We start from the raw sequence: 27,902 nt of genomic DNA, 5'->3' as shown, positions 1-27,902 counted from the left end.
CAAAAACACAGCGATAATACAGTGTAATAAATTCCACACAAGAGGTAAAAGGAGCATTAAAGAGAGGCCAACACAAAGAGGAGTCAACTTAACTGACTCTTAACACTCATAGGAAAAGAAAAAGGGAGTGACCACAACAAAGATCTTTTTATATCCCACACTTGTGAGTTGAACTTGGTATTAAAGTACATGACTATAACACTGCAGGAAAATGAAATGACCAGAGATATATATTAAAAAAATTCACCTATATTTTAATGTTTTCATTGTTTTATTTTTAAAATACTGATCCCAGAACTTGTAAATGTTCCAATTTAATGCAAGGTGAAATCAAATAAATCTTGACATTAATTCAGTAAACAATACATACCTTTCAAAAAGATCTTTATTAAAACAAACTTTATTTTTTATTTAAGTTTTTATTTTAATCACCTGGTGCTCATGACAAGTGCCCTCCTTAATCCCCATCACCTATTTCAACCATCAGTTTGTTCTCTATAGTTAAAGGAGTCTGTTTCTTGGTTTTTCTTTTTTCCTTTGTTTCTTAAATTCCACATGAATGAAATCATATGGTATTTGTCTTTCTTTGATTTCGCTTAGCATTATACTCTCTTGCTCCATCCATGTCACTGCAAATGGCAAATTGCGTTCTTTTTATGGCTGAATAATATTCCATTGTGTGTGTTGTGTGTGTGTGTGTGTGTGTGTGTACCATCTCTTCTTTATCCATTCATCAACTGATGGGACACTTGGGCTGCTTCCATATCTTGGCTATTGTAAATAGTGCTGCTATAAACACAGGGGTGCATGTATCCCTTTGAATTAGTGTTCTTGTATTCTTTTTTTTTTAAAGATTTTATTTATTCATTTGAGAGAGAGAGAATGAGAGATAGAGAGCATGAGAGGGAAGAGGGTCAGAGGGAGAAGCAGACTCCCCGCTGAGCAGGGAGCCTGATGCGGGACTCGATCCTGGGACTCCAGGATCATGACCCGAGCCAAAGGCAGCCGCTTAACCAACTGAGCCACCCAGGCGCCGTGTTCTTGTATTCTTTGGGTAAATACCTAGTAGTGCAATTACTGAATCGTAGGGTGGTTCTATTTTTAACGTTTTGAAGAACCTCCATACTGTCTTCCATAGCGGCTGTGGCAGTTTGCATTCCCACCAACGGTGCAAGAGAGTTCCTTTTTCTCCACCTTCTTGCCAACACCTGTTGTTTCCTGTGTTGTTGATTCTAGCCATTCTGATAGGTATGAGGTAATAGTCCACTGTAGTTTCGATTTCTACTTCCCTGATGATCAGTGTTGTTGAGCATCTTTTCATGTGTCTGTTGGCCATCTGTGTCTTCTCTGGAGAAATGTCTGTTCATGTCTTCTGCCCATTTTTAATTGGATTATTTTTTTTCTGGGTGTTGAGTTTTATAAGTTCTTTACACACTTTTGATACTAACCCTTTATCAGGTATCAAAAAAACTTTAAAGCATTAAAGACCTTTAAAATGTCTTTAAAGTTTAATTTCTAGAAATACAGCAGAACAAACATTCCTACTTAAACGATTTTAGAGAGTTTGAACTGTGAAATCTTCAGTGTGGCAAGGTGGACTGCAGAGGCAGAAGAGAGAGTTGTATGACTTTGTCTTTCAACACAGTGATAAATGATGTCAGCCAGGAAAAATACAAATCATTGAGTGCCTTACTGTATACATTTTTATCTAGTTTTCATTTGGGACATTATAAGACAGCAAATTCCAAAAACTATTATATGCAGAGAGCAATCCTTTTCCAATCCTTTATGTCCACACGTTCCCAAGGATATCAACATTAAAATGTTTACCTCCTTGAGCTCAGTCAAGGAATGGCGTAATTTTCATGTGAATCCTTTATTGTCCTGTAAGGTCATGGCATCCCTGATTTTATGGAGAAAAGGTAGTTCTCATTTCTTAATTAGTTGCTCTGCTCTTTCTCTTCCACAATGAGTACAGTATCCATAGTTATTCCTGTGTCCTGCAGTGACCAGCCCCCCTCCACTTCCAGAGGCCGTCTGGGAAAGGAAGTAGAAAGGCTGTATCGAGATGTGTGGTACCCGATTTTCATCATCCAGTCAAGTAAGACCTAACAGATAAAAAGTTTAGCTATCAGATACTGGGCACAGTTGTATCCCTCTAGGTCACCATGATATTTTACAATTCTTTCACTGCTAAATCATGCCCCTACGAGTAATGACACAGAACCTTCTAGCGTTTAAAGGAAAATAGCATGCCAAGAATTGGTGAGATGCAAATAACCTTGAATACCTTTACGAAATTTCAGAGAAGGCCTAGGAACTGAAGGCACCTACAGACAGCAGGGGCATTTAACAAATAGCAAAGCCCCAACCCTAGGAAATGGAAAGGTTATTCAATTAAAAAGTTATGAACAAAAGGTTAGCATATGGGAAAAAAATTTAGATAAAAATCGAAGCCACTAGTCAAAATCACTCAGGAACACTGTCACCAGAGACATATCCAGGCCCCAGTAACTCTGCCTTATGATAGCCCAATTTCCAATGGGCTATTTCCTATAAATTGAGAACATTTCCTGTTATGAAGATTTCAACAGTAATTGTCAAAACTTCCATTTCCTACTGCCTAAAAATGCCTGCCAAAGGACTGTTTGCTGCTTTAGGAAGAAAGCTGGGTACTAGAATGTTCTTGGGGGAAGGTGGAGTATCAATTATAGATAATCTCTGACTTCTCCTACTACCTACCATCCAAGAACCTACCGATACTCCATGTAATAAACATCCAGGTCATAAAGCTTCATAATTTTCCAATATTTGGATACGCCTTAATTCAACCAATCTCCACATAAACACTTATACCTTTGATCATTTGTCTCGTTGCCATAGAATAAATTCGCATCAATGAAATTAATTACCAAAAGATATATTTTATTATTTTTTTTATTATGTTCAGTTAGCCACTGTATAGTACATCATTAGTTTTCAATGTAGTGTTCAACAATTCATTAGTTGAGCATAACACCCAGTGCTCATCATAACACGTGCCCTCCTTAATACCCACCTCCCCTCTGAAACCCTCAGTTTGTTTGCCAGGGTCCATAGTCTCTCATGGTTCATCTCCCTCTCTGATTTCTCCCCCTTCAGATTTCCCTCCCTTCCCCTATGGTCCTCCCTGCTATTGCTTATGTTAAAGATTATATGAGGGGCGCCTGGGTGGCTCAGCTGGTTAAGCGTCGGCCTTCAGCTCAGGTCGTGATGCCAGGGTCCTGGGATCGAGCCCCACATGGGGCTCCCTGCTCAGTGGGGAGCCCGCTTCTGCCTCTCCCTCTGCCTCTCCCTCCCTCTCTTTCTCTCTCAAATAAAGTCTTAAAAAAAAGATAATATGAGTAAATTATTCTATAGGAACCGTGGCCCAATTTATATTCACAGGAACAATTAATGAGAATCACTGTTTTCTCCACACACTGGTCAAAACTGCGTACTCTTCTTTTTCATCTCTGACAACCTGATAGGTAGAAAATTCTGTCCCATTTTAATCTGCACTTCTTTGACTCTAATAAGGCCAAACATTTTTTTTTTAAAGATTTTATTTATTTGTGAGAGAGAGAATGAGAGAGAGCATGAGACGGGGGAGAGTCAGAGGGAGAAGCAGACTTCTGCTGAGCAGGGAGCCCGATGCAGGACTTGATCCTGTGACTCCAGGATCATGACCTGAGCCGAAGGCAGTCAGTTGCTTAACCAACTGAGCCACCCAGGCGCCCCTGTGTTAGTTTTACTTTCAAACAATTGCAGGACTAGGTCTCTCAATCCCGTTCTTTATATAAGGAGCAGCTAAAGTTTTTGATCTGTCTGAAAAATTTTCTGCAGATTACTCATCAGCTTTTTGGGACTTTACAAAGAGGGACCACCTAGAGAACACACTGTCTACCTAACCGGTTGTAAATTGGTAGGTATATATGCTGGTTTCATACTATCACTGTTTCAAGGGGACTGTGCAGATGAAGTCTTAGGATCTGAAACAATGTAAAACAGCTGTATTATTGCCTGTTTCCATTCATGCTCATTTCCATTTCCATCTGAATGATGTGAAACACTTTAGTAAACTGCCTGCATGTCATCCAAGTATAAATCAAAGAAGTCAAATATCCTCATCTCTGCTGACGATACCATTATTCATTAAACTAAGAGACTTGAACTGTTGAAAATGGTCACTCGTATTTTCTGAAACAACTCAATGGATTATACCAAAACTAAATAAAAACCATCAGTAGTTCAATTTGGTCAACTACGTAAGAATACATTTTACAGTTAGTGCATCCCGGCCATCAAAATCTGATGCTTTACAGTTATATGGAAGCTTGACTTTCACTGAGTGGTGACCTGCCCTGAAATCTTTTCCTTATAATCTCATGCAGGCCTCTGGGGTCTCTGATAAGATCATCTTTAAAGGCTTAAGAGAGGGCACCTGGGTGGCTCAGTCGTTAAGCGTCTGCCTTCGGCTCAGGTCATGATCCCAGGGTCCTGGGATCGAGCCCCACATCGGGCTCCCTGCTCAGCAGGAAGTCTGCTTCTCCCTCTCCCACTCCCCCTGCTTGTGTTCCCTGTCTCGCTGTCTCTCTGTTGAAAAATAAATTAAAAAAAAAAAAAGATTAAAAAAAAGGCTTAAGAGAGTTAGTTTACTTTTTTAGAGAGAGCACAGGCAAGGGGGTAGGAGTGGGAGAGGGTGAGAGAGAATCCCAAGCAGGCTCCACACTCAGTGAGGAGCCCAACTCAGGGCTCGATCTCATGACCATGAGATTATGACCTGAGCTGCAATCAAGAGTCGGATGCTTAGCCGACTGAGCCACCCACGTGCCCCTCTGTATTTTTTTTTTTAAGATTATTTATTTATTTGTCATAGAGAGAGAGAGCACAAGCAGGGAAAGCGGCAGGCAGAGGGACAAGCAGACTCCCTGCTGAGCAGGGAGCCCAATGCAGAACTCGATCCCAGGACCCTGGGATCATTCCTTGAGCCGAAGGCAGATGCTTAACCAACTGAGCCACTCAGGTACCCCAAGGTACAAATAAAAAATAGGAAAAGAACTGGAAAAAAAAAAGCAGCAATCACAGTTCAAAAAGATCTAGCATGCCTAATTATCCAAATTTCTGGAACACCGAGTACATATAAATGCCCTTTACCACCCCTGAAGGGAGACCCAGACAAGAGAGTGGTAATACCTCCCCCACAGCATGGGAGTGAACTATTGTCAAATTCAACAAAAATTATTTCTCAAAATATGAATTTCCTCACCCGTGAACTGCAAGACTTAAGAAATCTTCTCCTCAGGACACTCCCACTTGGACATCGGAGAGCAACAGTAACTATCTGAGGAATAAAAATGATCAAGTAAGAATTCCAATCCGCTGCTCTTCGCAATTCCAAAACTGCTACTCCTATGAAACTTCTGTAATTCTACACAGCTAGTGTGGGGTTTTGTAGGCACTGAGCTCTGAGAGTAGTAGGCCAACATAAAGGTCTAGATAAAATTCACTCTAAATATAAAAATGCCTTCTGAAACGGAAGAACATCTTCCTATTGATCGAGATCAGTGACCAAGCCTTCCGGAGAGGACACCAGAAACTAGATGCTTCTGTCTTTCCAGATAATATCAAGGTTGCATGTGGGCTTCAAAATTCATCTACCAAACCAAGAAGTTCCAGTGCCACCTCAGAGTCTATGGAGGAGAAGAACACTGCATTGGAAGGAAACAAAGTTTCCCAACTTACTCTGTCCTTGTAGGCTGTGCCCAGAGGAGTTGGTCCTAGCTGCTGAGATAGAGCTCCTGCTCCATCTCCTTTACCTATTGGGTTTCCCCATCATTTCTCCCTGATTAAACAGTTACATAGCTCTTTCTAAGCTCTTTCCAAGAGCTTGGCAACTGTTAGTTAATATTAAAAGACATTCAAAAAACAAAAAAGACGAGGAAGTAATTTTTTCTGATGTTTATTAAATAGTAACTGTCAGGAAACTCTTTTTAAAAATATTTTATTTATTTTTTGCGAGAAGGTGAGAGAGAACAAGCGCAAGCACGGGGGAGGGGCAGAGGGAGAAGCAGACTCCCCGCTGAGCAGGGAGCCCAAACTGGCGCTGGATCCCAGGACCCTGGGATCATGACCTGAGCTGAAGGCAGATGCACTGAACCACCCAGGCGCCCCTCCTCTCATTTTTTAAATTCTTACTGTATTATTTAGAACTCTGGATGGTTCTAATACTAAATACATAACAGGCACTAAAAGAATCAAAGTGTACTGCTTAAGTAGGAATTGCATTAATTATGCATGGAGTCCCTCCCTCTCTTATCAGAAATGCATGGAGTCATTAGTTGGCTCATCTATTAGTCTGCTCCGAAAGGCAAGCAGGCTTCGGCTAGAACGGGAATTTTCTAATGGCTCCTTATCATAGTCACAGCTACCACATATACATACATATATAGTGAAAGCTCCACCCAGTCTGTCCTGTAGCAATGAGGTCATGTGTTTTGAAGCCAGAGGAAATTCATAAAAGGTGTTCCCTGTCAAACAGAGCTGTATTTAATTACTTCTGTATGATAAACAGTTGTTGTGGATACCAACCCAGCGCTTGATGAGAAGTGAGAATGTCGAGTGTGTGGGTCAGGACAGACATCATCACAGACTTGAATTTGCTGGGTATAACAGAAAGGGATTAGAAGCTGTTGTTCTTTTTTTGTTTCTCCTGGAGGTTCCGTGTCGGGATTGCACCCTTCACTGTCTGACTTTTGGATTTTCCTCAGACGTCCTACGTCCTCAACTGAAATGTTTGCGAATGTGTTGATACAAATGAGACCCTGCCAGGGGCTATCCCGGCGGCCTCAAAACCAGTTTTCAAGGAGTCCAACAGTTGCTGAGCCCTAGACGGGGGAAAAGCATCAGGGCTTTTCTTTGCCTGAAGGACTTCAGGGCTTTAAAGATGCGCAGCCGGGCAGAGGGCAGCTCAACAGAGAGTGGAGGTTCCGTCAGACCCCGCACCCCAAAACCCCAAACCATCTTTCAACTCAAACATCTACACAGTACCTGTATTCTTCAGCTCCTCTATTTTAGTAGGAAAACTACAATTTGAAGTCATCTGCCTATGCTGATTCTGTTTTCATAAGTAGTTCCTGGGGCGCCTGGGTGGCTCAGTCGGTTAAGCATCTGCCTCCGGCTCAGGTTGTGATCTCGGGGTGTGGGGATCGAGCCCCGCATCGGGCTCCTTGGTCAGCAAGAAGCCTGCTTCTCCCTCTCCCTCTGCCTGCCTACTGTGCTCATGCGCTCTCACTCTCTCTCTCTGCCAAATAAAGAAATAAAATCTTAAAAAAAATAACTAACTCCTTTGCTGACCTCAAGTTTGGAAAAGCCCATATAATCGTTTCTCTGCCCGATGAAGTGGGAGCACTCTAAACATCCCCCACCCCCGACCTCAGCAGAGAGCCCGCTCCAAAACAGGACTAGAGCTAAGGGGTTTGAGATCATACCACATTCAAAACAGACCTAATTACAGTGCTCTCTTCTCTTTCTAAACCCAAACCAAGAGAAGATGTACTCACTTGATGTTAAAGAAAACAGAAAATATATTTAATTTCCAAAGGAAAAAAATAAGCTTACTTCTTCAGCTGTTTCAGGAGGTTCTTCAGGGAGACCAAGAACCTAAAGATAAATGAGGATTTATAAGAGGAATTTAAACATTTTGAAGAAGAAAAAAAATAACAATCTCAGCGAGAAGGGTTCCTTTTAATATAGAGTTTAGGCATATCTAAGTTTAATGAAATCTTTTAATAGACATTTATAAAAAATTTATAATATGAAATAACTCAATTAATAAACATTTTGGGGGGAGCAACTTTGTGCTAAACAGATGATAATAACAGGAGGTGAGGTGACAGCTACCCATCTATGTTCACGTAAGAATCTTATTTTTATGATATTCCAAGATACTATATAAAATAGATTTAAAGAAACCAAGGATAAATATTAAGTTCAATAGACCCCAAAATTACTTAGGTTCATATATACATGTGTATATACACACACACACACACACACACACACACACATTTTAAGTGCATATTTTCCTTCATTGGCACTGCTAGGGGACTAGATAACCACCACTCCTTTTAGTTGTCCTCATGATTTACTCTGGTTTCCCTATTTTGATTTATCCATTACAAAACCAGGTGTTCAGACCATTTTCTCTCATTAAACACTGTTGCCAACAATTTCACCTTCAGGGATGCCTTCTGTTTTTTAATACCACAGACTCATGTTTTATAGCACTTTATCTAACCAACATTAATTGCATCTTATCAAAGAAACCATTTGTTTTCCTTTGGTTTCAAAAGCATAGGTGACAGTCAACCAAAACTGACCATCAACTTGAGACGACTCTTGTTATTAACAAAAGGTAAAGAATCCTGAATTTTAAATTAGTCCATATAGTTCATTAGATCTTTTTAAAATGCTAGAAATAGTTCAGTGACCTGATTGCCACCTTCAAGCCCCATTAAGGGCCCAAGAAACTTCAGCAACACATTAGAAACTATTTTCAGGGAAAATACAGCCTCTCAGCTTTCCCTCAGAGTTAGTGCAAAGAGACCTATTTCCAACCTTTGCCACCTCCAAATGAGAGTCAACTTGGGGATTGAAGATTTGAAAGAACAGAAGGAATAATAAATCTGAGCACTGTTCCAAAGTGAATGGTTGCTAACCCATTTCCTAGCAAGGCCACTAAGAAAAACTGACACTCACTAAATATGGGTTAATCATGTCTTAGCTACCTGTAGGAATGTTTCCATTAATAAACATTATATTTTTCATTTCTACATAATTGAATTCCTTCCTCAAAAAGAACTGAGTATTTTCAAAACCTATTAGCATTTTTTTTCATAGCTTCCTTCTATGTGGCGTTCAGAACATTAATACCAAATAGGAGAAGTGATTCTCAATGAAGCTGACCCCTTCGTGAGGCAGTGGGAAGATACCATCTGGATTAAAAGCCAGTCCTAATCTTCACTCAGTATACCACCTGGCCCAGAGAGCAAGATTCCTACCACAAACTGATACAATTACATGAGTAGGCATTTAGAAATGAAACTCCTTCTGCGTGGGCTGCTCAGCAGATGGTGAAATTTTGCTTAAAGGCTTAGGCAAGTTTCGTCTCTTTGCTGCTTCTCTGTTTGATGTTTTAAAAGATGTCTGACTCTCATTTTCAAGCACCAAATCTTCGTCACCCTGGTCAAAAACAACAGACAATTCCTAAATGCTATTACCAACTTTATTCTATCACAGTGGTTATTTCTTTTACCCTGATGGCATTTCAGTAAAAAATAGAACTTAGTCAGGCTGCCTGGCTGGCTCAGTCAGTAGAACACGTGACTCAATCTCAGGGTCGTGATTTCAAGCCCCACGTTGGGCGTGGAGCCTACTAAAAAAAAAAAAAAAAAGAATTTAGTCATTATTAGGCCCAGAAATGTAAAGTATTATCTCCTTAGACAAGAAAACACGGAGCTAACATCTTGTAGAAACTACCCGTATCCAGCTCCAGGGCTCCCTCTGACAGATACAAGGCTGAGAGGGATCGTTCCATTCTAACTGATCGGATCAGTCAGGATGGAGGAAAGAAAACCTGAATGATATCCTTTTCTTTCTTTAAAGGAAGCAAGACAGGGGCGCCTGGGTGGCTCAGTCATTTAGCATCTGCCTTCGGCTCAGGTCATGATCCCAGGGTCCTGGGATCGAGCCCTGCATCGGGCTCCCCGCTCAGCAGGAAGCCTGCTTCTCCCTCTCCCACTCCCACTGCTTGGGTTCCCTCTCTCGCTGTGTCTCTCTCTGTCAAATAAATAAATAAAATCTTTAAAAAAAAAAATAAAGGAAGCAAGACAGTGCAAGGAATTATGCCTCAAAAGGCCATGGAAATAGAAGATGTATGTACAAACATGTCTGTATATGTAACCATGCGATACTTTCATAGCTGAATGCGGCCCTACAGTATCCTTTTATATATAAACATGTTTAAGTTCTCAAATTCAAACTCTCATCTTTTTTTGAGTTAGTCACTTTAGAAGGCAAAGGATTTTACTCCAGAAATAATAAAGATTACGTTTTATTAATATTACCCATTAAAACCTTTTCCTGTGCAAAATAATTGTCAGATTCTCAGATACATGCTTATTTAGTTCAATAATGCCTTTTTTCCACATCTACTGACTTGTAAATGTTCTCTTCATCAGACTAAAATGGCCAGCATTTTCATAGGCTGTCTTCCCCCTTCCTTTGTCCTAAGAAAACTTGGAAGGAGCAAGGGCAATGGGAGTCAGGAGACCTTCATGCTCACCAATTAACTGGCCAAATAGGCTGTCTGACTGCAAAGTACTGGGCTCCATCAGCTGATGCCTACACTTTCTCTCAGCAATTAACATCCCGGTTTTCACATTCTTGATAGTCCTATGGGCCTTAAGTCATAACATTGCCAACAGTCCGCTCTGTCCCTGACTTCTTCTTGTCCCCACCAACTAGTTTAAAATATAAACTAGTAGTGCCATGAAGACACAGCCTAAAAGCAAGGGGCAGAACAACTAATTCACATTGTGACCATTTCACAAAAAGATGTGGCCAGCTAAAACCAGGCTGTCAATGTCCAACATCACCAAACCGAACAGAAGACAAACTCATCTCAGAAGTGAAAGGACTTCCCAGAGCAGGTGCATTTCACGTTGCACATCCTTCGCAGTAATTTCATTACCCAACCTTGATTGCCTTGATTTCATATTTACCATTATGAAATGAATAAAAACTGATTCTGCTTCACTATAAGAATCCTATTAACCTTTACGGGATTATTTTCTTTACAAGATGGTAAAAGGTGCAATATAAACAGAAAGCAAAAAAAACAACCCCAAAAATGTTTGGGACAGAAATTATCTTATACATAAAATCTGTGGCCAATTACTCTAAAACTTAATTCCTTTATGAATATCCTTTTTCCTCTGTAACAGAACTTGGAATTGTGAACTTCCAGTAGCAAATGATGAAGTTCAGATTCAATGCCAAAGGAAAAAAGAGCCAAAGGTTAATTTGGCTTTACAGAAACAGAGCCAAACATAATGAGTATAATGTGAGCTTACAGTACCGGGGAGATCTTACTTAAGAAAAGATCTGAATTTCCTCATATAAAATATGGTGGTTAGTCAACAGTTTTCTCAAAGCCTACCGTATGTTAGAGCTTCTCAAGCATCTAAGTTATATGCTCTTTAGGCACCAAAAGCATTCAGCCCTTCAACACACATATATGCTCTATGTACAATCATGATCAGTAAAGACTCCTAAAAAACTGACCGTACTAATGGCTTAACATCATTTGAAAATTTTAAAAAATCAATATATGTGATATACATTATACGTCCTTATACAATGAGTGTAATATACATCTACTGCATATATGTAATAGCAGAATTCAAAAGATAACGTGAGAATATTTTCTAACCCCAAGTTTATGACCATTGCTCAACTTCCAGGTTTCACCCGTCATCTGATAAAAGCGTTCTTCGAGTTTTCTCAACTTCATTTCCTGGTGAGGTTTTAGAACGTTCTCTATGTATCTGCTGGCCTGTTCAAAAAAATAAATGAGGTGTTGTTACTATAACATTCCTAAGATTTTACGTTGTCTATAAAGTTGTTAAATAGGAACCAGGTGAAGAAATTGTGTTTTCACACTCACTCAATTTTCCAAAAAAGCAGCATCCTCCACTCTAACAGCACTCTCTAAAAATCTGCATTTATACATAATGCCGAAAAAAACAAATGTTCTGTATTTATGCTTATCTGGCAGTCTGCCTCTATCACTTTTAGTGTGTTTTCATCTCTTTTTCTTTTTTTTTAAATAAGCTTTTATTTAAGTAATCTCTACACCAATGTAGGGCTCAAACTCATGACTGTGAGATCAAGAGTTGCGCGCTCCACTGACTGAGCCAGGCAAGAGCCCCTTTACTGTGTTTTCAGTGCGATGAAAACTTACTAGGAGCTAGGGATGTCAAGATGCCTAGGATGTGATCCTTGACTTCTAGGAGCTTCAAGTCAGAGCTGTTTGTTGAAGGCTTGATGCCCAACACATGAAGTCACTTGGAAGAGAGTTCACTGAATAGCTTAATCATAGTAAAGCTGAACATATTTTGGGACTTAAAAGAAATGGAGATTCTGGTTTTAAGATGACAGAGTGAAATTTCTGCCTCCCTCTCCTCCTGAAACTCACCTCTAAGTGACCAAGGGAACAAGAAAGAGAAAGCTAAATTCCATCGCTGGTGAAACAGAGAAATACTATAAGCACCAAACGCACTGTATATAAGGACCTACGGAAAAGGTGGCAACTGATTCAACAAAGTGAGAAACCTGCAGCCGAAGTGCGTGCAGACGAGGACAGCAGTACGAAGCAAGCCAGGGCGCTCCAGAGACCCAGGTGGGCCGAGGAAGACGACACACATATACCACGGCAGGAACACGGCGTAAGGTGCAGCGCTGAAAATGGGGAGTGGCGGGGCACGCCGAGCCTCAACCAGATAGTGTGAACCAGAGAGGCTAGAGAGTCCCAGATCCCAGTCTTAGTGACAGCAGAAGTGCAAACTCAAACAACCTAGTACGTGAAGATGTACACACTGACAAGTGAGACTCCCCAGCCGCGTTCCCCACTTGACTTCCCCAGACTGCCGGCAGCCTGGCTTTAACCCCCAAGGGGAGAGAATGGAGGTGCCCTCTCTGGAGATGGTGAATTGCAAAAGAACAAAAGAACAAAGAGACAGTGACAAAGCTAAACTACTCCTCCATCACATCACCCTACACCAGCAGACAACCCGTCAAACCCTGAGCACATACAGAGAAATTCCAAGTAGCTTTATTTGCCTTTTCTGTTTTGTTTAAGTAGAACTTATGACCAGTAAAGAACCCAAAGCTTGATGCAATTTTACAAATGCATATTCCATCAATTAACTTTTTAGTGTATCTCTCTCTTTTTCTTTTTTTTTTTTTAAGACTTTATTTATTCATTCATGAGAGACAGAGAGAGGGAGAGAGAGCGGCAGAGGGAGAAGTAGCTCCCAAAGAGCAGGGAGCCCGATGCGGGACTTGATCCCAGGACCCTGGGATCATGACCCGAGCCAAAGGCAGATGCTTAACCATCTGAGGTGCCCTCTCTCTCTTTTTTCTTTTTAAAGATTTCATTTATCTATTTGAAAGAGAGTGAGCGAGAGAGAGAGCACGAGCAAAGGGAGAGGAAAGGGGAGAAGCAGACTGCCCTGCTGTGCAGGGAGCCCGACTCAGGGCTCGATCCCAGGACTCTGGGATGCTGCTTGAGCTGAAGGCAGTTGCTTAACCAAGTGAGCCATCCAGGCGCCCCTTAGTGCATCTCTCTTAAAGCTGAAAGGACAGAGCCAAGGATTACACATGATTAAAGTCTCCAACATGAAAAATGGAGACTATAATTAATAGAGAAAAAGGAATTTGGAAAGCCCCACTGGAATTTTGAGGTTAATGGTGCAATATTTCAAAATTCTAGGGATTTTCAATCTGCAATTCTATGCCAAATCAAACTATCAATCAAGTGTCAGAAGAGAAAAATCACCTTTTTACAATGCCAAACCTCAAAAATTTTATTTACCAGCAGGTACATATCTGCACAAGTTGGGCACGTCACCATGCACATACATAGACTATATTGAGACACTGATTAATTTTCTTTTGTCCAAAGAGAGAAGTTTAATGCGTTAAAGACTTTTGCCAAACAAAAGAATCCTAACTTTACACACCCTTAGGAATTACAGATGCCAGTTAGCAGAGAGTTGGCATCTAGATGTAATTATAATTTACTAATTATCATGCAAGGCTTTACAATTAACAGTTACTTCCACAAGAAATAACTTTAAGCTTCAGAAGTTCAAATATTTACAAGAGAGTTTCTTACAAAAGATCTTGCAAGAACACTTTTATTGTTCTAAATTCAGATCAGGGGGGCGCCGGGTGGCTCAGTCATTGGGCATCTGCCTTCAGCTCGGGTCATGATCTCGGGGTCCTGGGATCGAGCCCCGCATTGGGCTCCCTGCTTGGCGGAAGGCCTGCTTCTCCCTCTCCCACTCCCCCCTGCTTGTGTTCCCTCTCTCAGGTTCTCTGTGTCAAATAAATAAAATAAAAATCTTTTAAAAATAAACAAACAAACAAACAAATAAATAAAATTCAGATCAGGGTAGTTACAAATGTAGTAATCTCCCATCTCCCAACAAATACATAGGCTTTTACTCTTGTGATTTGTTTTCAGCCTTCGCTTGTTTACTTAAAAAGGAATAATTTGTTCACCAGAAGAACAAGTTTAGATGTTGAAACATGTTGATAACAAGTTGAAAACAAGTTGATAGCTTTCAAAATATTAATGCCCTTGTACCAAGGCCTTTGTAAAAGGTTTATGTTTTTAATATTTAAGCGAAAGTCCACAGGAGTCTCCTCTTTCACAAAGGTTAATCATCAATCTGGCAACTGCCTGAGTGCTGACAGTTCAACGTTAAGAAGTAAGTGTTGGAAAATCATCCACAGGAAATGTAATTCCTAGCTATCAAACAAAATCTTGAATCAGATACAGCAAAAGCAATGCTCAGAGGGAAAGTTACAGCTGTAAACATCTAATTAAAGAAGAATGATCTTAAATCAGTAAGTTAACTTTACAACTTAAAAAACTATAAAAAGCACAAACTAAACAGAAAATAGAACAGGAAAACAATCAGAACCAAAATCGGTTCTTTGAAAAGATCAACAAAACTGACAAACCTTTAACTTGATGAAGAAAAAGAGAAGACAAATAACTAAAATCAGAAATGTGAGGATATTACTACCAGCCTTACAGAAATAAAAAGGATTAGAAAAAGAATTTTAGAACGATTGTAGACCATCAAATCAGAAAACCAAGATGAAGTAGACAAATTCCTAGAAACACACGAATTGCCTAAACTGATTCAAGAAGAAACAGGAAATCTCAACAGACCTAACAACATATTGCGTCAGTAATTAAAAACCTCCCAATAAAGAAGAGTAGGACCAGATGGGTTCACAGGTGAATTCTATCAAACCTTTAAAGGGTTAACACTGATCCTGTTGAAATTCCAAAAAAATAAAAGAGGCGAGAACAATTCCTAATTAATTCTGCGAAGTCATCATTATCCTGACACCAAAGACAGGCAAAGACACTACAAGAAAATATAAATCCCTTATAAATATAAATGCAAATATCCTCAACAAATTTTAGCAAACTGAATCCAACAGCATTTTAAAAGGATTATATGCCAGCTAAGTGTGACTTACCCCAAGAATGCAAGATGTTTCAACAAAAGAAAATCAATCAATATAATACATATTAATAAAACAAATACATATTAATAAAACAAACATAAAACCACATGATCGTCTCAATTGATAAAGAAAAAGCATTTGACAAAATTCAACACTCTTTATGATAAAAATACTCAGAAACTAGGAATAGGAAGGAACTTGCTCAACATGACGAGTGTCTAGAAAAAAATCCGTAGCTAACATTACATTCAATGGTGGAAGACTAAAAGCTTTCTAAAACCAGGAACAAGACAAGGATGCCTGCTTTCACCACCGCTACTCAACACTGTTTAGAAATTTTAGCTAGAGCAACAGGCAAGAAAAAAAGAAATAAACAGTACCAATTTTGGAAAGAAAGAAGTAAAACTATCCCTATTCTCAGATGACATGATCTTATGTAGGCATACATCAGAGATATTGCAGGTTCAGTTTGCAATAAAGTAAATAATAAAGCAAGTCAAATTAATTTTCTGGTTTCCCACTGCATTTAAAAGTTATATTTATACTATACTGTACTCTACCAAATGTGCAATAGCATTACAACTACAAAAAAGTACATACCTTAATCTAAAAATACTTTATTGTTGGGATGTCTGGGTGGCTCAGTCGGTTAAGTGTCTGCCTTGGGCTCAGGTCATGATCCTAGGGTCCTGGGATCCAGCCCCCCATTGCACTGGGCTCCCTGCTCAGTGGGGAGTCTGCTTCTCCCTCTGTCCCTTTCCTCTGCTTGTGCTCTCTCTCTCAAATAAATAAATAAAATCTTAAAAAAAAATACCTTATTGTTAAAAAATGCTAACCATTATCTGAGCTTTCAGTGAGTTGTAATCACGGATCACAGATCATCACAACAAATATAATAATAATGAAAAAGTTTGAAATATTGCAAGAATTACCGAAATGTGACAGAGACACAAACTTAGCAAATGCTGTTGGAAAAATGGAACCAAGAGACTTGCTCAATGTAGAGTTGCCATAAACCTTCAATTTGTAAAAAAAAAAAAAGTATCCACGAAGCACAATTAAATCTTGTTTAAAACAAGATTTGCCTGTATATAGGAAATCCGAAGAATCCACACACAGCAACCACTAGGGCTAATAAACAATGAACAAAGGACAGGGTACAAAATCAACACACAAAAAGCATTTTTATTTCTGTACACTGAGCAATGAAAAATCAAAAAAGGAAACTAAGAAAACAACAATTACATTTGAAACAGCATCCAAAATAAAATATGCAGAAATAAACTTAGCCAAAGGGGTGAAAACTATATGCACTGAAAACTATAAAATATTGCTGGAAGAAATTAAAGATATAAATAAATGGAAAGACATTATAGGTTTATGGATTGAAAGACAGTATCATTAAGATGTCAATACTAGGCAAAGCAAGGAAGACTTAATATTATAAACTGTCAATACTACCCAAAGCAATCTATGGATTTCAATGTAATCCTTCCCAAAGTCCCAAAGGCTTTTTTTGCAGAAATGGAAGAGCCAACTCAAATTCATATGAAATTGCAAAAAGCCCCAAATAGCCAAAACAATATTGAAAAAAAAGAAACTGAACCTCCACCTCATACCATATACAAAACTTAACTCAAAGTGGGTTAATAACCTAAATATAAAAGCTAAAACTCTACAACTCTTGGAAGAAACTATATAGTAGTAAATCTTCATGACTTTCTATCTGACAATGGATTCTTAAATAGGACATCGAAACCAGGAGCAACGAAAGAAGTAAATAACTGGATTTCACCAAAACTTTTGTGCATCAAAGGACACTATCAAAAGAGTGAAAAGGCAACCTGCACAATGGGAGAAAATACTTGGAGATTATGTATCTGATAAGAATCTAGTTTTCAGAATACATAAAAACTCCTATAAAAAAACAAAAAGAAACAACCCAATCCAAAAATGGGCAAAGAACTTGAACAGACACTTCTGCAGAGAAGATGTAAGGGTAGACATTTCTCCAACAAGCACATGAAAAGATGCTCAACATCATTAGTCATCAGGGAAATGCAGATCAAACCACAATGTGATACCATTTCATACTCATTACAATGGGTATTTAAAAGGATGGGGATGGGAATAATAAATATCAGTGAGGATATGGAGAAACTGGGCTGCTCAGATATTGCTGGTGAGAATATAAAATGGTATAGCTGGTGTAGAAAATAGTCTGGTGGTTCCTCAAAAAGTTAAACACAGAATTACTATATGACCCAGCAATTCCACTCCTATGTATATACCAAAAGAACTGAAAACAGGTACTCAAAGACTTGTGCCCAAATAGCCATAGTGGCACTATTCATAACAGCTAAAAGGGGGAAACCTAAATGTCAATCAGCAAATGAATGGATAAACGAATTTTGATATATCCATAAAATGAAATATTATTCACCCACAAAAAGGAATGAATCAATACATGTATTGATACATGTATATGGATGAACCCCAAGAACATTATGCTAAGTGAAAGAAGCCAAACAGAAAGGTCACATGTTATATGATTCCATTCATATGAAATATCCTGAATAAATTCATACAAATAGGAAGTAGGGATGCCTGGGTGGCTCAGTTGGTTGGGTGGCTGACTCTTGATTTTGGCTTGGGTCACAGTCTCGGGGTCCTGGGACTGAGCCCTGCATTGGGCTCTGCACTCAGAGGGGAGTCTGCTGGAGGATTTTTTTTCTCCCTCTCACTCTGCCCCTCCCCCTGCTCACTCTCTCTCTCTCAAATAAATCTTTTTTTTTTAAAGATTTTATTTATTTATTGGAGAGAGATCACAAGCGGGGGGGGGGGGAAGGTAGAGGGAGAAGCAGACTACCCGCGGAGCAGGGAGCCCAATGCGGGATTCAATCCCAGGACCCCAGGATCACAACCTGAGCCAAAGGCAGACACTTAACAACTGAGCCACCCAGGCGCCTTTGTTTTATTTTTTTTTTTAAGATTTATTTATTTGATGGGGCGCCCCTTGTTTTGTTTTTTTAAGATTTATTTATTTGATGGGGTGCCCCTTGTTTTGTTTTTTTAAGATTTATTTATTTGATGGAGTGCCCCTTGTTTTGTTTTTTTAAGATTTATTTATTTGATGGGGCGCCTGGGTGGCTCAGTCGTTAAGTGTCTGCTTTTGGCTCAGGTCGTGATCTCGGGGTCCTGGGATCGAGCCCCGCATAGGGCTCCCTGCTCCACAGGAAGCCTGGTTCTCCCTCTCCCACTCCCCCTGCTTGTGTTCCCTCTCTCGCTGTGCCTCTGTCAAATAAATAAATAAAATCTTAAAAAAACAAACCAGAAAGCAGACTGGTGGTTACCAGAGGACAGAAGGAGCAGGGAATGGGGAAGTGACTATTTAATAGGTGTGGGGCTTTCTTTTGGGGTAAAGAAAATGTTTTGGAACTAGAGATAGTGGTTGCACAACACTGTAAATGTTCTAAATGCCACTGAACTGTACATTTTAAATTGGTTTATTTTTTTTATTTGGTAATCTTATGTCATATGAATTTGACCTCAATAATTAAAAAATCTGAGGACAAACACAGAAAGCAATAGAACTCAATTTTAAATGCTCCAAATATTCTGTATTCTCTCTATATATATACTCTTTAAAAATTATACTTTACCTTTTCACTCTGTGCCTCTTGTTGTTTTTTTCTGACAAGTTTTTGCCTTTTCTCATTGTTCTCTTCTTCTTCTAAGACAGCAAAACATAAAAGTGCTTTTTAATTCCCAACTATGATAAACTGAATGCTCTTTTCTCTGAAAATAGTCTGCAGATAAAACATTTTGGGAGAGACAAGCCTTCAAAAAACAGACTATAATTTTTGAAATAATGAAAATGAGATATATGCAGATAGTTCAAACAAAGAAATCTACAAGTAAAATCTATAAAGAAAAGGTCTGTTCTGAAACAAAAGTTCTCTGACATGTACTAATATTGTATGTTATAGTTTTGGAGAGGAGGCTTCAAGAATGATTATGGGGGGCAGCTGGGTGGCTCAGTCAGTTAAGCGTCTGCTTTTGGCTCAGGTCATGATCTCAGGGTCCTGGGATTGAGTACCACATCGGGCTCCCCACTCAGCAGTGAGTCTGCTTCTCCCCCTCTCTCTCTGCCCCTCCCCACCTCATGCTCTCTCACTCTGTCAAATAAATAAATGAAACCCTAAAAAAAAAAAAAAAAAAAGAATGATTATGTTGGGGAGCGCCTGGGTGGCTCAGTTGGTTAAGCATCTAACTCCTGATCTTGGCTCAGGTCTTGATCTCAGGGCTGTGAGTTCAAGCCCTGCACTGGGTTCCACACCTTACTTAAAAAAAAAAAAAAGTTGGATTAGGGGCGCCTGGGTGGCTCAGATGGTTGGGCATCTGCCTTCGGCTCGGGTCATGATCCCAGGGTCCTGGGATCAAGCCCCACGTTCGGCTCCTGGCTCAGAGGGGAGCCTGCTTCTCCTCTGCCTCTCCCCCTGCTTGTACTCTCTCTCTCTCTCTGTTATCTTCAAAAAAAAAAAGTTAAAAAAATTAAATTAAATTAAATTTTAAAAAAGTTGGATTTTAAGTGCTTTAAGTGTAGGCCCTTGGTAGGGCTTCAGCAGCTCCAAGACATGGCATGGAAGCTCATTATTGCACTTGAGTGTGGAACGCTGCACTGCAGACATGAGTACCATTTGGTCACCCTTGGACATGACCATAAATAAAAGCAACATGCCTGGGCGCACCTGGCTGTCTCAGTCAGTGGAACATGCGACCCTTGATCTCCGGATTGTGAGTTCGAGCCCCATGCTGGATGTAGAGATTGCTTAAAAATAAAAACATAAAATCATAAAATCATTTATTTTATTTTTTTTTTAAGATTTTATTTATTTACTTGACAGAGAGAGCACAAGTATGCAGAGAGGGAGAAGCAGGCTTCCCGCTGAGCAGGGAGCCCAACATGGGGTTCGATCCCAGGACCCTGGGATCATGACCTGAGCCAAAGGCAGATGCTTAACTGACTGAGCCACCCAGGTGCCCCATAAAATCATTAAAAAAAAAAATAAATGCAACCACGCCTAGACCCCAAAGCTGGGGTATGTTTGGCAACTCCCATGATTGAACCAATATTAGGTTATTAGCCACTGAATGGCAAGAGAAAGGATTTTTGCTGTTGTATGACCTTTTTCATTCTGGATATGTTAAATTAGTTAGTTATTTTAAGTAGGCTCCACACCCAGTGTGGAGCTCAACACAGGCTTGAATTCACAACCCTGAGATCAAGACCTGAGCTGAATCAAGAGTCAACGCTTAACCGCTTAACCGACTGAGCCACCGAGGCGCTCCCACTAAGTTTCATTTAAATTAATTTCATTTAACCGTATTTCCTTGAGGAATTATCCATCTTTTTGGAAAATATATCCCTTAACCTGCCTGGCTCCTTAAATAGGAACATTCCTTTCTGTCAACTACTTTCTCTCCTGGCAATAAATATTTCCTCAAATTATATTAAGGAAAGATTAGGGCAGCAGCAAAACACACAGGAAATCAGAAGGCCCAGTATGGCCACTAATTTGCTATGTGATGAGTCAGACTTGGTGATCTTAAGACTCCCTCCTGACTCTGAATCAAAGAGTATAGCTTCTAAATAAATCAATAACAGGTGATTAAGGGGCTTTAATCCTTTTTTTTTAAGTAGGCTCCACACCCAACGTGGGGCTTGAACTCATGACCCTAAGATCAAGATTCACATGCTCTACTGACTGAGGCGGCCAGGAGCCCAAGGGGACTTTAAACCTTAAAGTCACTGAGAACTGACTACTTCTGAGCTTTTGATACATTTGATCATGCAAATCTTTAAAAACATGGAGGATTCAAATTGCAGATGAATCTGAAGTCTTGAATCTCAGTATTTGATGACACTAGGGAAGACAAAGTGTATAAACAAGCTGATTTTTTACTCATTTGAAGAAAATCTGACAAGCACTTTATATATAAGATTTTATTTATTTATTTGAGAGAGAGAGAGAGATAGCAAGAGAGAGAGCACAAGCAGGGGGGAGAGGGAGAAGCAGGCTTTCCAGGGAGCAGGGAGCCCGATGTGGGACTCGATCCCAGGACCCCAAGATCATGACCTGAGCTGAAGACAGACACTTAACTGAGCCACCCGGGTGCCCGGCTTCTAACACTTTTTACATTGTTTTTTTGTTTTGTTTTAATATTTATTTATTTATTTGACAGAGAGAGAGACAGTGAGAGAGGGAACACAAGCAGGGGGAGTGGGAGAGGGAGAAACAGGCTTCCCACGGAGCAGGGAGGCCAACGCGGGGCTTGATCCCAGGACTCTGGGAATCATGACCTGAGCCGAAGGCAGACGCTTAATGACTGAGACACCCAGGTGCCCCAACACTTTTTACATTGTTAAGGGCTTTTAGCAATTAAAAGTAAAACTTTTTACTTATCAAAAGTAAGAACAATCATGGTTTCCTAAAGTTAAGAGTAAGCAGTGTGTAAAGAAAAACTGCCAAAATAAAATGAAAGATAAATTAGGTTGAAAAGCCTTTACAAAGTAATGGTAGAGATGATTACCATTTGTTGAATAGTTTATAAACTGAAAACACCAAAGAACAATTAATCTGCACGATTTAGGGGCGCCTGGCTGGCGGAGTCAGTTAAACATCTGCCTTTGGCTCAGGTCATGACCCCAGCCAGGGTCCTGGAATTAAGCCTCGAGTCTGGACTCCCTGTCTGGTTCTCCCTCTCCTTCTGCCCCTCCCCGCCGACTTGTGCTCTCTCTCTCTCTCTCTCAAATACATAAAGAAAAACTTTAAACAAATAAACTGTGGGACGCCTTGGTGGCTCAGTTGGTTGAGCATCTGTCTTTGGCTCAGGGTCCTGGGATCGAGTCCGGCATCGGGCTCCTTGCTCAGTGGGGAGCCTGCTTCTCCCTCTGCCTGCCACTCCCCTTGCTTGTGCTCTTCTCTCTCACAAATAAATAAAATCTTTAAAAAATTAAATAAAAATAAAATAATTAAAAAATAAACTGCACAATTTAAAATTAGATAATTTGCAATGTATCAACATAGAAATGGTATCATTTCAAATGCATATATAAGGATAATGTACAATTTCACATAAAAATGTCGGGTTTAGGGGCACCTGGGTGGTGTGGTGGGTTGAGTGTCAGACTCGGTTTCAGTTCAGGTAGTGATCTCGGGGTGGTGGGATCCAGCCCAGCGTAGAGCTCCACGCTCAGGGAGGAGTCTGCCCGAGATTCTCTTTTTCCCTCTGCCCCTCCCACTCATGTGCGCGCATGTGCACACGGGCAGTGCTCTCTTTCTCTCTCTCGCTAAAAATAAATAAATCAATCTTTAAAAAAAATTGGGGGATTTATAGTCCATTAAAAATCAAGTTAAAAGTTGTAATTGTACATCACCAATAACAGGAAATGGTTCTTATTATGAAAAGTTCTAGAATCAATAAAGGAAAGGAATTTGAGTAGAAATTATAAAAGGGTAGGATAAATAATAAACTTACCTTTCAGATACACTTGGGACGATTTAAATGAATTAAGCCATGAGGTAGTCACAGAAATAATTAAAGTAAGAAGAGCAAGCAGTAAGAAAATCCGGCCACACAGCAGAATTAGATCTTTAACTCCTTATAAAGGTTAAAAAAAAAAAATTACATTTAAAATTCAAAACACTTTTCTTGATACTAATAATAAATAGTAAGGCATTAAGATTATTTAGTGGTATAGTAAAAGTTAATTTATGCAACTGGATTATGATTTTTTTCATACAATCTCCTCTGTGAGCTAAAACCATCATGGTTGTCATTACCAGAACAAGTTTTCAGAAAACAATTTTAGAATAGCTTCTGTCTCAGAAATATAGGTATAATTCAAGTGACTGGCTATATTATAAACATTATGACTATCAAAAATGAATAAATTCTGGTTTCCCTCTACCCAGAGAAGGAAATAAAATTATCCCACTGGGAATTAAATTGTGACAGTCTCATCTTGTCAAATTCTCATTCTATTTAAAAACAGTCATTCTGACACATGAAATTCATATCTCTCATAGTTAAATTAAGGAACTGTGTACTTCTCTATTTCTGAATATTTATTCCGTCATTTGCAAATAAAATTACTATATACATACATGTTTAACCTAGAAAAAAGTAAAAACTCAGTATTTCGTCTTATTTTAGGAATAAAGATGAAAATTAAATGAGCAAAAATGTAACAAGTACCTATACTTTGTGTAATACAATTTGCTAAATGGTGAGGGAGCAAATACAAAGTTGGGTTAAAAATGCTTTCTACCCCATAGGAGTTTTTAGTTTTGTAGTTCTCAAAAGTTACCAGGCAGAGGTATAGAGGAATCATCACATTCAGGGCTGGTAATTAGTCAATTAAAGATTAAAGAAGGAATATATATATATATATATATTTAAACTTTCTTTCTTGAAGTATAATTGACTATACTTGTGATATTGTATTTATTTTATTTTAATTATTTATTTTTAAAAAATTTTTATTTAAATAATCTCTATACTCAGTGTGGGCCTCAAACTCATAACCCCAAGATCAAGAGCAACACGTTCTTCTGACTGAGCCAGCCAAATGCCCCATAAATATTTCATTTTTAACTGAAAACCGATATATATGTTATCCTTTTAAAAAACAGCAATTTAAAGTTGTTTAAAGAAATACTTGTTTGGGGGCACCTGGGTGGCTCAGTCAGTTAAGCACCTGCCTTTGGCTCAGGTCATGATCTCAGGGTCCTGGGACTGAGTCTTGCATCAGGCTCCTTCCTCAGTGGACAGTCTGCTTCTCCCTCTCCCTCTACCCCTTCCCCTGTTGGTGTGCTCTCCGCTCTCTCTCAAATAAATAAAATCTTTAAAAAAAAAAAAAAAGAAAGAAAGAAAGAAAGACTTGTCTTCCAACTTCCAAAAGTCCTCCAACTTTTGCCAGCATTAGCTGTTGATTCAAGTGTTGTTCAAAACAACACCTAACTAAATCCAGGGTATTACAAAAGTAATTTAATACCTACGGTATTGGTATTTAGAGAACCCAGTGAGTTATGGGATTTATGTTCCATTATACTGCTTTGTGTTCTAACAAGCAAGCAATTTGCAAATGTCATATGGGAATATAAAAGAACTAGATTTGTGTGTACATCTTTCAAGTAAAAAATTTTTTTATTAAATTAATTGTTTTGATACTTAAGAGCCCATGTGCAAGGCATTTCAAAGAATAATAAATGTGAGGAAGCTGCATTAATATATTTAGCTGTAAGTAGAAGTAAAAATGGCAATGAAGGCTTTTACACAGTAGAAAAAGATAGGAATTATTTTTCAGTGTTTGTCCAAAAATACAACCCAGGGGAATGAAAAGGTCTGGGATTTCTAATTTCCCAACCAGGAATTCAATTAGCAGCTCTGGCTAAGAGTATTAGTATCTGTAAGTACTGTCCCACATGTAACTAGCCCTGCAGCCATTGCACTGGGACATATGATTTGTAAAATAGACTTAACTACTCTTACTGGATATCTGGAGAATGAATATCAAGAAAACAAAGTAGGGGCGCCTGGCTGGCTCAGTGGGTGGAGCATGAGACTGGTAGTTTGAGCACGACACTGGGTGTAGAGATTACTTAAAGAAAAAGAAAAAGAAACCAAAGTAAACAACCATCAGTTCACAACTGACAGAGGTTTCTAGGAGAAAGGAGTTAACTAAGTGAAAAAACTCAACAACTAGACGGAGATGCTACCAGAAGCCCAGCTGCATTTTCTAGAATTTTTGCCCTGCTTTATTAAATGAGGCACTCTGGGGGCACCTGGCTGGCTTAGTCAGTAGAGCATTTGACTCTTGATCTCAGGGTCATGAGTTCAAGCCCCACACCAGGCGTGGAGCCTACTTAAAAAAACAATTAAAATAAATGATTAAATAAATTAGACATTGTGATAAGTGATGGGAACACAAAAACAAAATAGATGTAGGCTCTGCCTTCAAGAACTGTATTTTCCTGACAGAGCTTATTATGTGAGCAGAATTCCCCCCAACCCTCTGCAACCACTTTCTCATTGACTAGTGACTCAAACATTAGTGCAAAGTAGAAGGGAATCTAAATTACAGTGGATACTGTAAAGGCAAGGGAACAGGTAAATTCTGGAATAGGTAAGTGTGAATTTAACATTTCCTTATGTCATCTGGATAAAGGTCTTGTTAGATTCTAATACAGCCTGAGTGAGTAGGAGGTTTCTAGAGGGACTTTGCAGATTTTTTTTAGAAAGCATTTTATTTTAAGTTATTTCCAGCAACATTTCTAGGTACCTGATTTCTTGGGGGTGGGGAGAGAGAGAGGAAATATACAAAGCTAGGTTTCATCATGGTTGCTAACTTTAAAAGTGAACATGAGGGAGACATGCATGTAAACCCATGACTAACATATCCCAAAATGGACTGATTCTCCGCAAGTCCACCATTTTCCTCTCAGTTTTCCCTTCATCACTGGCCTATCAACTACTCAGGGTTGTTCAACTTCACATGTAGGAGTGATTCTTGAATCCTTCCTTTCCATTAATCCATCCACAAATCCTGTTGATTCTACTTTGTAAATATTCCAAATCTGTGCACATTTCATGTTATCATCCCAGTCCAGGCCATCATCACTACTTGCCTACTTCAAGAGCCTCACTTCCTTCACTGCTTCCACTACAGCCTCCTTCCAAAACATTCTCCACAGAATCCAGGGACTGACTATCTATCTATCTAGGAATCCCTCCGACCTGAGATCAGGAGTTGCATGCTCCACTGACTGAGCTAGCCTGGCGCTCCTCCAGTGACTCCTAAAACCTCAGGGACCCGCTTAACCTCCGCGTCAGTTTCCTCAAGTGTAAGATGGGGATTATAATAGCACCCACCCCCAAAGTTATAATACAGAGTGGATGAGATAACAGCACTTAGAGTTAGGCTTATAACTGGTGCTCCGTGAACGTTATCTCGAGCCACTCTGCCCCTAAGTCTCCCTGATCCATCAACAGTGGCCTTCATCCTTTTCCTCCAACATGTCACAATTCCTTTTGTCTGGAAATGTTTTTGACTCTGGCTCCGTTTCATTTCCTTAAATTCCTCGGAAGGTCTACATCACACCACCCTATTTCCTTGTGAGCGTTCAAAACAATCTGGGAGTAGTGTCTATGTTTATTCCTGTGCTCTCCGCCAGCCTCTCGCCTTGCCCGCAAAACCGGAGGGTCACCTTCTCCGCCAAAAGCGGTCGGCCTCCCCAAAGCCGCGGGAGTCTCGCTCCCGGGGGACCCGGCGCCGGAAGAAAAAGGCGGGCGCGATACAGACTGGGAATTGTAGTCCAAGCCGCCCAGAGGGGAGGCGGCCGCAAGACAGGAATTCGACGCAACGTTCATGGGAAAGTTACGCGGATGTGAGTGCCAGAAGGAAAAAGCCAACACTTACCTAGGTCGGGGATCCCACGCCGGAGCTCCAGACACAAGAGGGGGAGAGCAGAGAGGAGGAAAAGGCCGACGATCCCACGGGAAGCCATGGTGGCGGAGGCTCCGCGTCCGGGTGGACCCCCGCCCCTTCCGGTTGCGCCTGCCTTCGCGGCGTGGTGTGGAGCCCTTTCCAAGGGTGGGATTTTCGGGGACAGCGAGGCCCAGAAGCCGGGTCGTTGGTTCGACTGATATAGCCCCTGTTTTTGAACTCATAATCTGTAGCCTTATATCAGAAGAAATGCAGGTCACCTCCCCACGTCACATGATGTCCAGGAGAGATGGCCTGTCCGGCAGCCCGCCTAGCCAAATCCTGTGAAAGCAAAGCTTGGGCGCTAGCGGCAGCTCCCCCGGAGGCAAGGCCTGCAGCGCTCGTCTCTTCGGCCGTTGGACTCTGGGAGCTGTGGAAAAGAACTCTCGAGAGTAAAATGTACTGGACGAGAAAGTGTAGGGGCAGTTGACGCTGTCAGGAGGCAGCCTCGTGCCTCGTGATCAGCCCTGTGTCCATAGCGGGTGACTGTGGGCTTTTGGGTCGGAGCCGCTAAGCACTATTCTGAAACACCTTATCTCCCTAACGGTTCTTGGCCCCTTCTGCAGCCTCTTGTTACTGCGGGCGGGTTGATGCTTGAAAAGTGGGGCCTGGACCAAATTCCAGGTCCTGGAGACCCTGGAGTCCTGCTACTCCTTGCTCTGCGCCTCAGTTTTGCCAGCATTTGTTAACTGTTAATGACTTACCTTGGCCTCACAGTTCTATGACCTCATTGCCATCCCATGACTCACCTCTATGGCGCTTCTGCCCACCTGCAACGCAGTTAAGCTATGGTGGTCCCCACAATTTACGCAGTTTAATGCTTTGAAATTTCGTTTTCTGACCCATGCATCAATCCTCCCACCTCACCCTTCGATGGATTCCAACACATTTATTTAGACCTCGAGTTTGCCTGGTACTGTAGAACTACGGGAGATTCAAATACTGTAAGTTACTAAATCTGGCCTCAAGAAACTCAGTGTACTAGCCCCGTAAACCAGCA

The 27,902-nt window shown here is 40.2% G+C and overlaps 1 protein-coding gene across 3 annotated transcripts; it reads right to left on the bottom strand.

The window, feature by feature from the left end:
- On the bottom strand, positions 1-27,056 carry UBXN8 (UBX domain protein 8). Of its 3 annotated transcripts, XM_028087607.2 has the most exons (9): positions 26,837-27,056; positions 22,894-23,016; positions 19,014-19,084; positions 11,513-11,635; positions 9,125-9,261; position 8,417; positions 7,639-7,680; positions 5,288-5,362; positions 1-2,108 (listed from the first exon to the last, which is right to left on the bottom strand). In XM_028087607.2, the coding sequence occupies exons 1-9, from the start codon at positions 26,922-26,924 to the stop codon at positions 1,941-1,943; spliced, it is 828 nt and encodes a 275-aa protein (XP_027943408.1). In that variant the 5' UTR covers positions 26,925-27,056; the 3' UTR covers positions 1-1,940. The 3 variants fall into 3 exon arrangements, with proteins under 3 accessions (XP_027943408.1, XP_027943406.1, XP_027943407.1); XM_028087605.2 differs by lacking the exons at position 8,417; positions 9,125-9,261; XM_028087606.2 differs by lacking the exons at position 8,417; positions 9,125-9,261; positions 22,894-23,016 and having other exon boundaries at positions 26,837-27,054.
- Positions 27,057-27,902: the final 846 nt, after the last annotated feature.

This window comes from Eumetopias jubatus, unplaced genomic scaffold (genome assembly GCF_037043125.1).
Source record: "Eumetopias jubatus isolate StellerSeaLion01/CBP00866 unplaced genomic scaffold, mEumJub1_p1.0 scaffold_2, whole genome shotgun sequence".
Lineage (NCBI taxonomy): Eukaryota > Metazoa > Chordata > Mammalia > Carnivora > Otariidae > Eumetopias > Eumetopias jubatus.
Note: the sequence above shows the minus strand (reverse complement) of the source record. Positions and strands in the feature narration are given on the sequence as shown.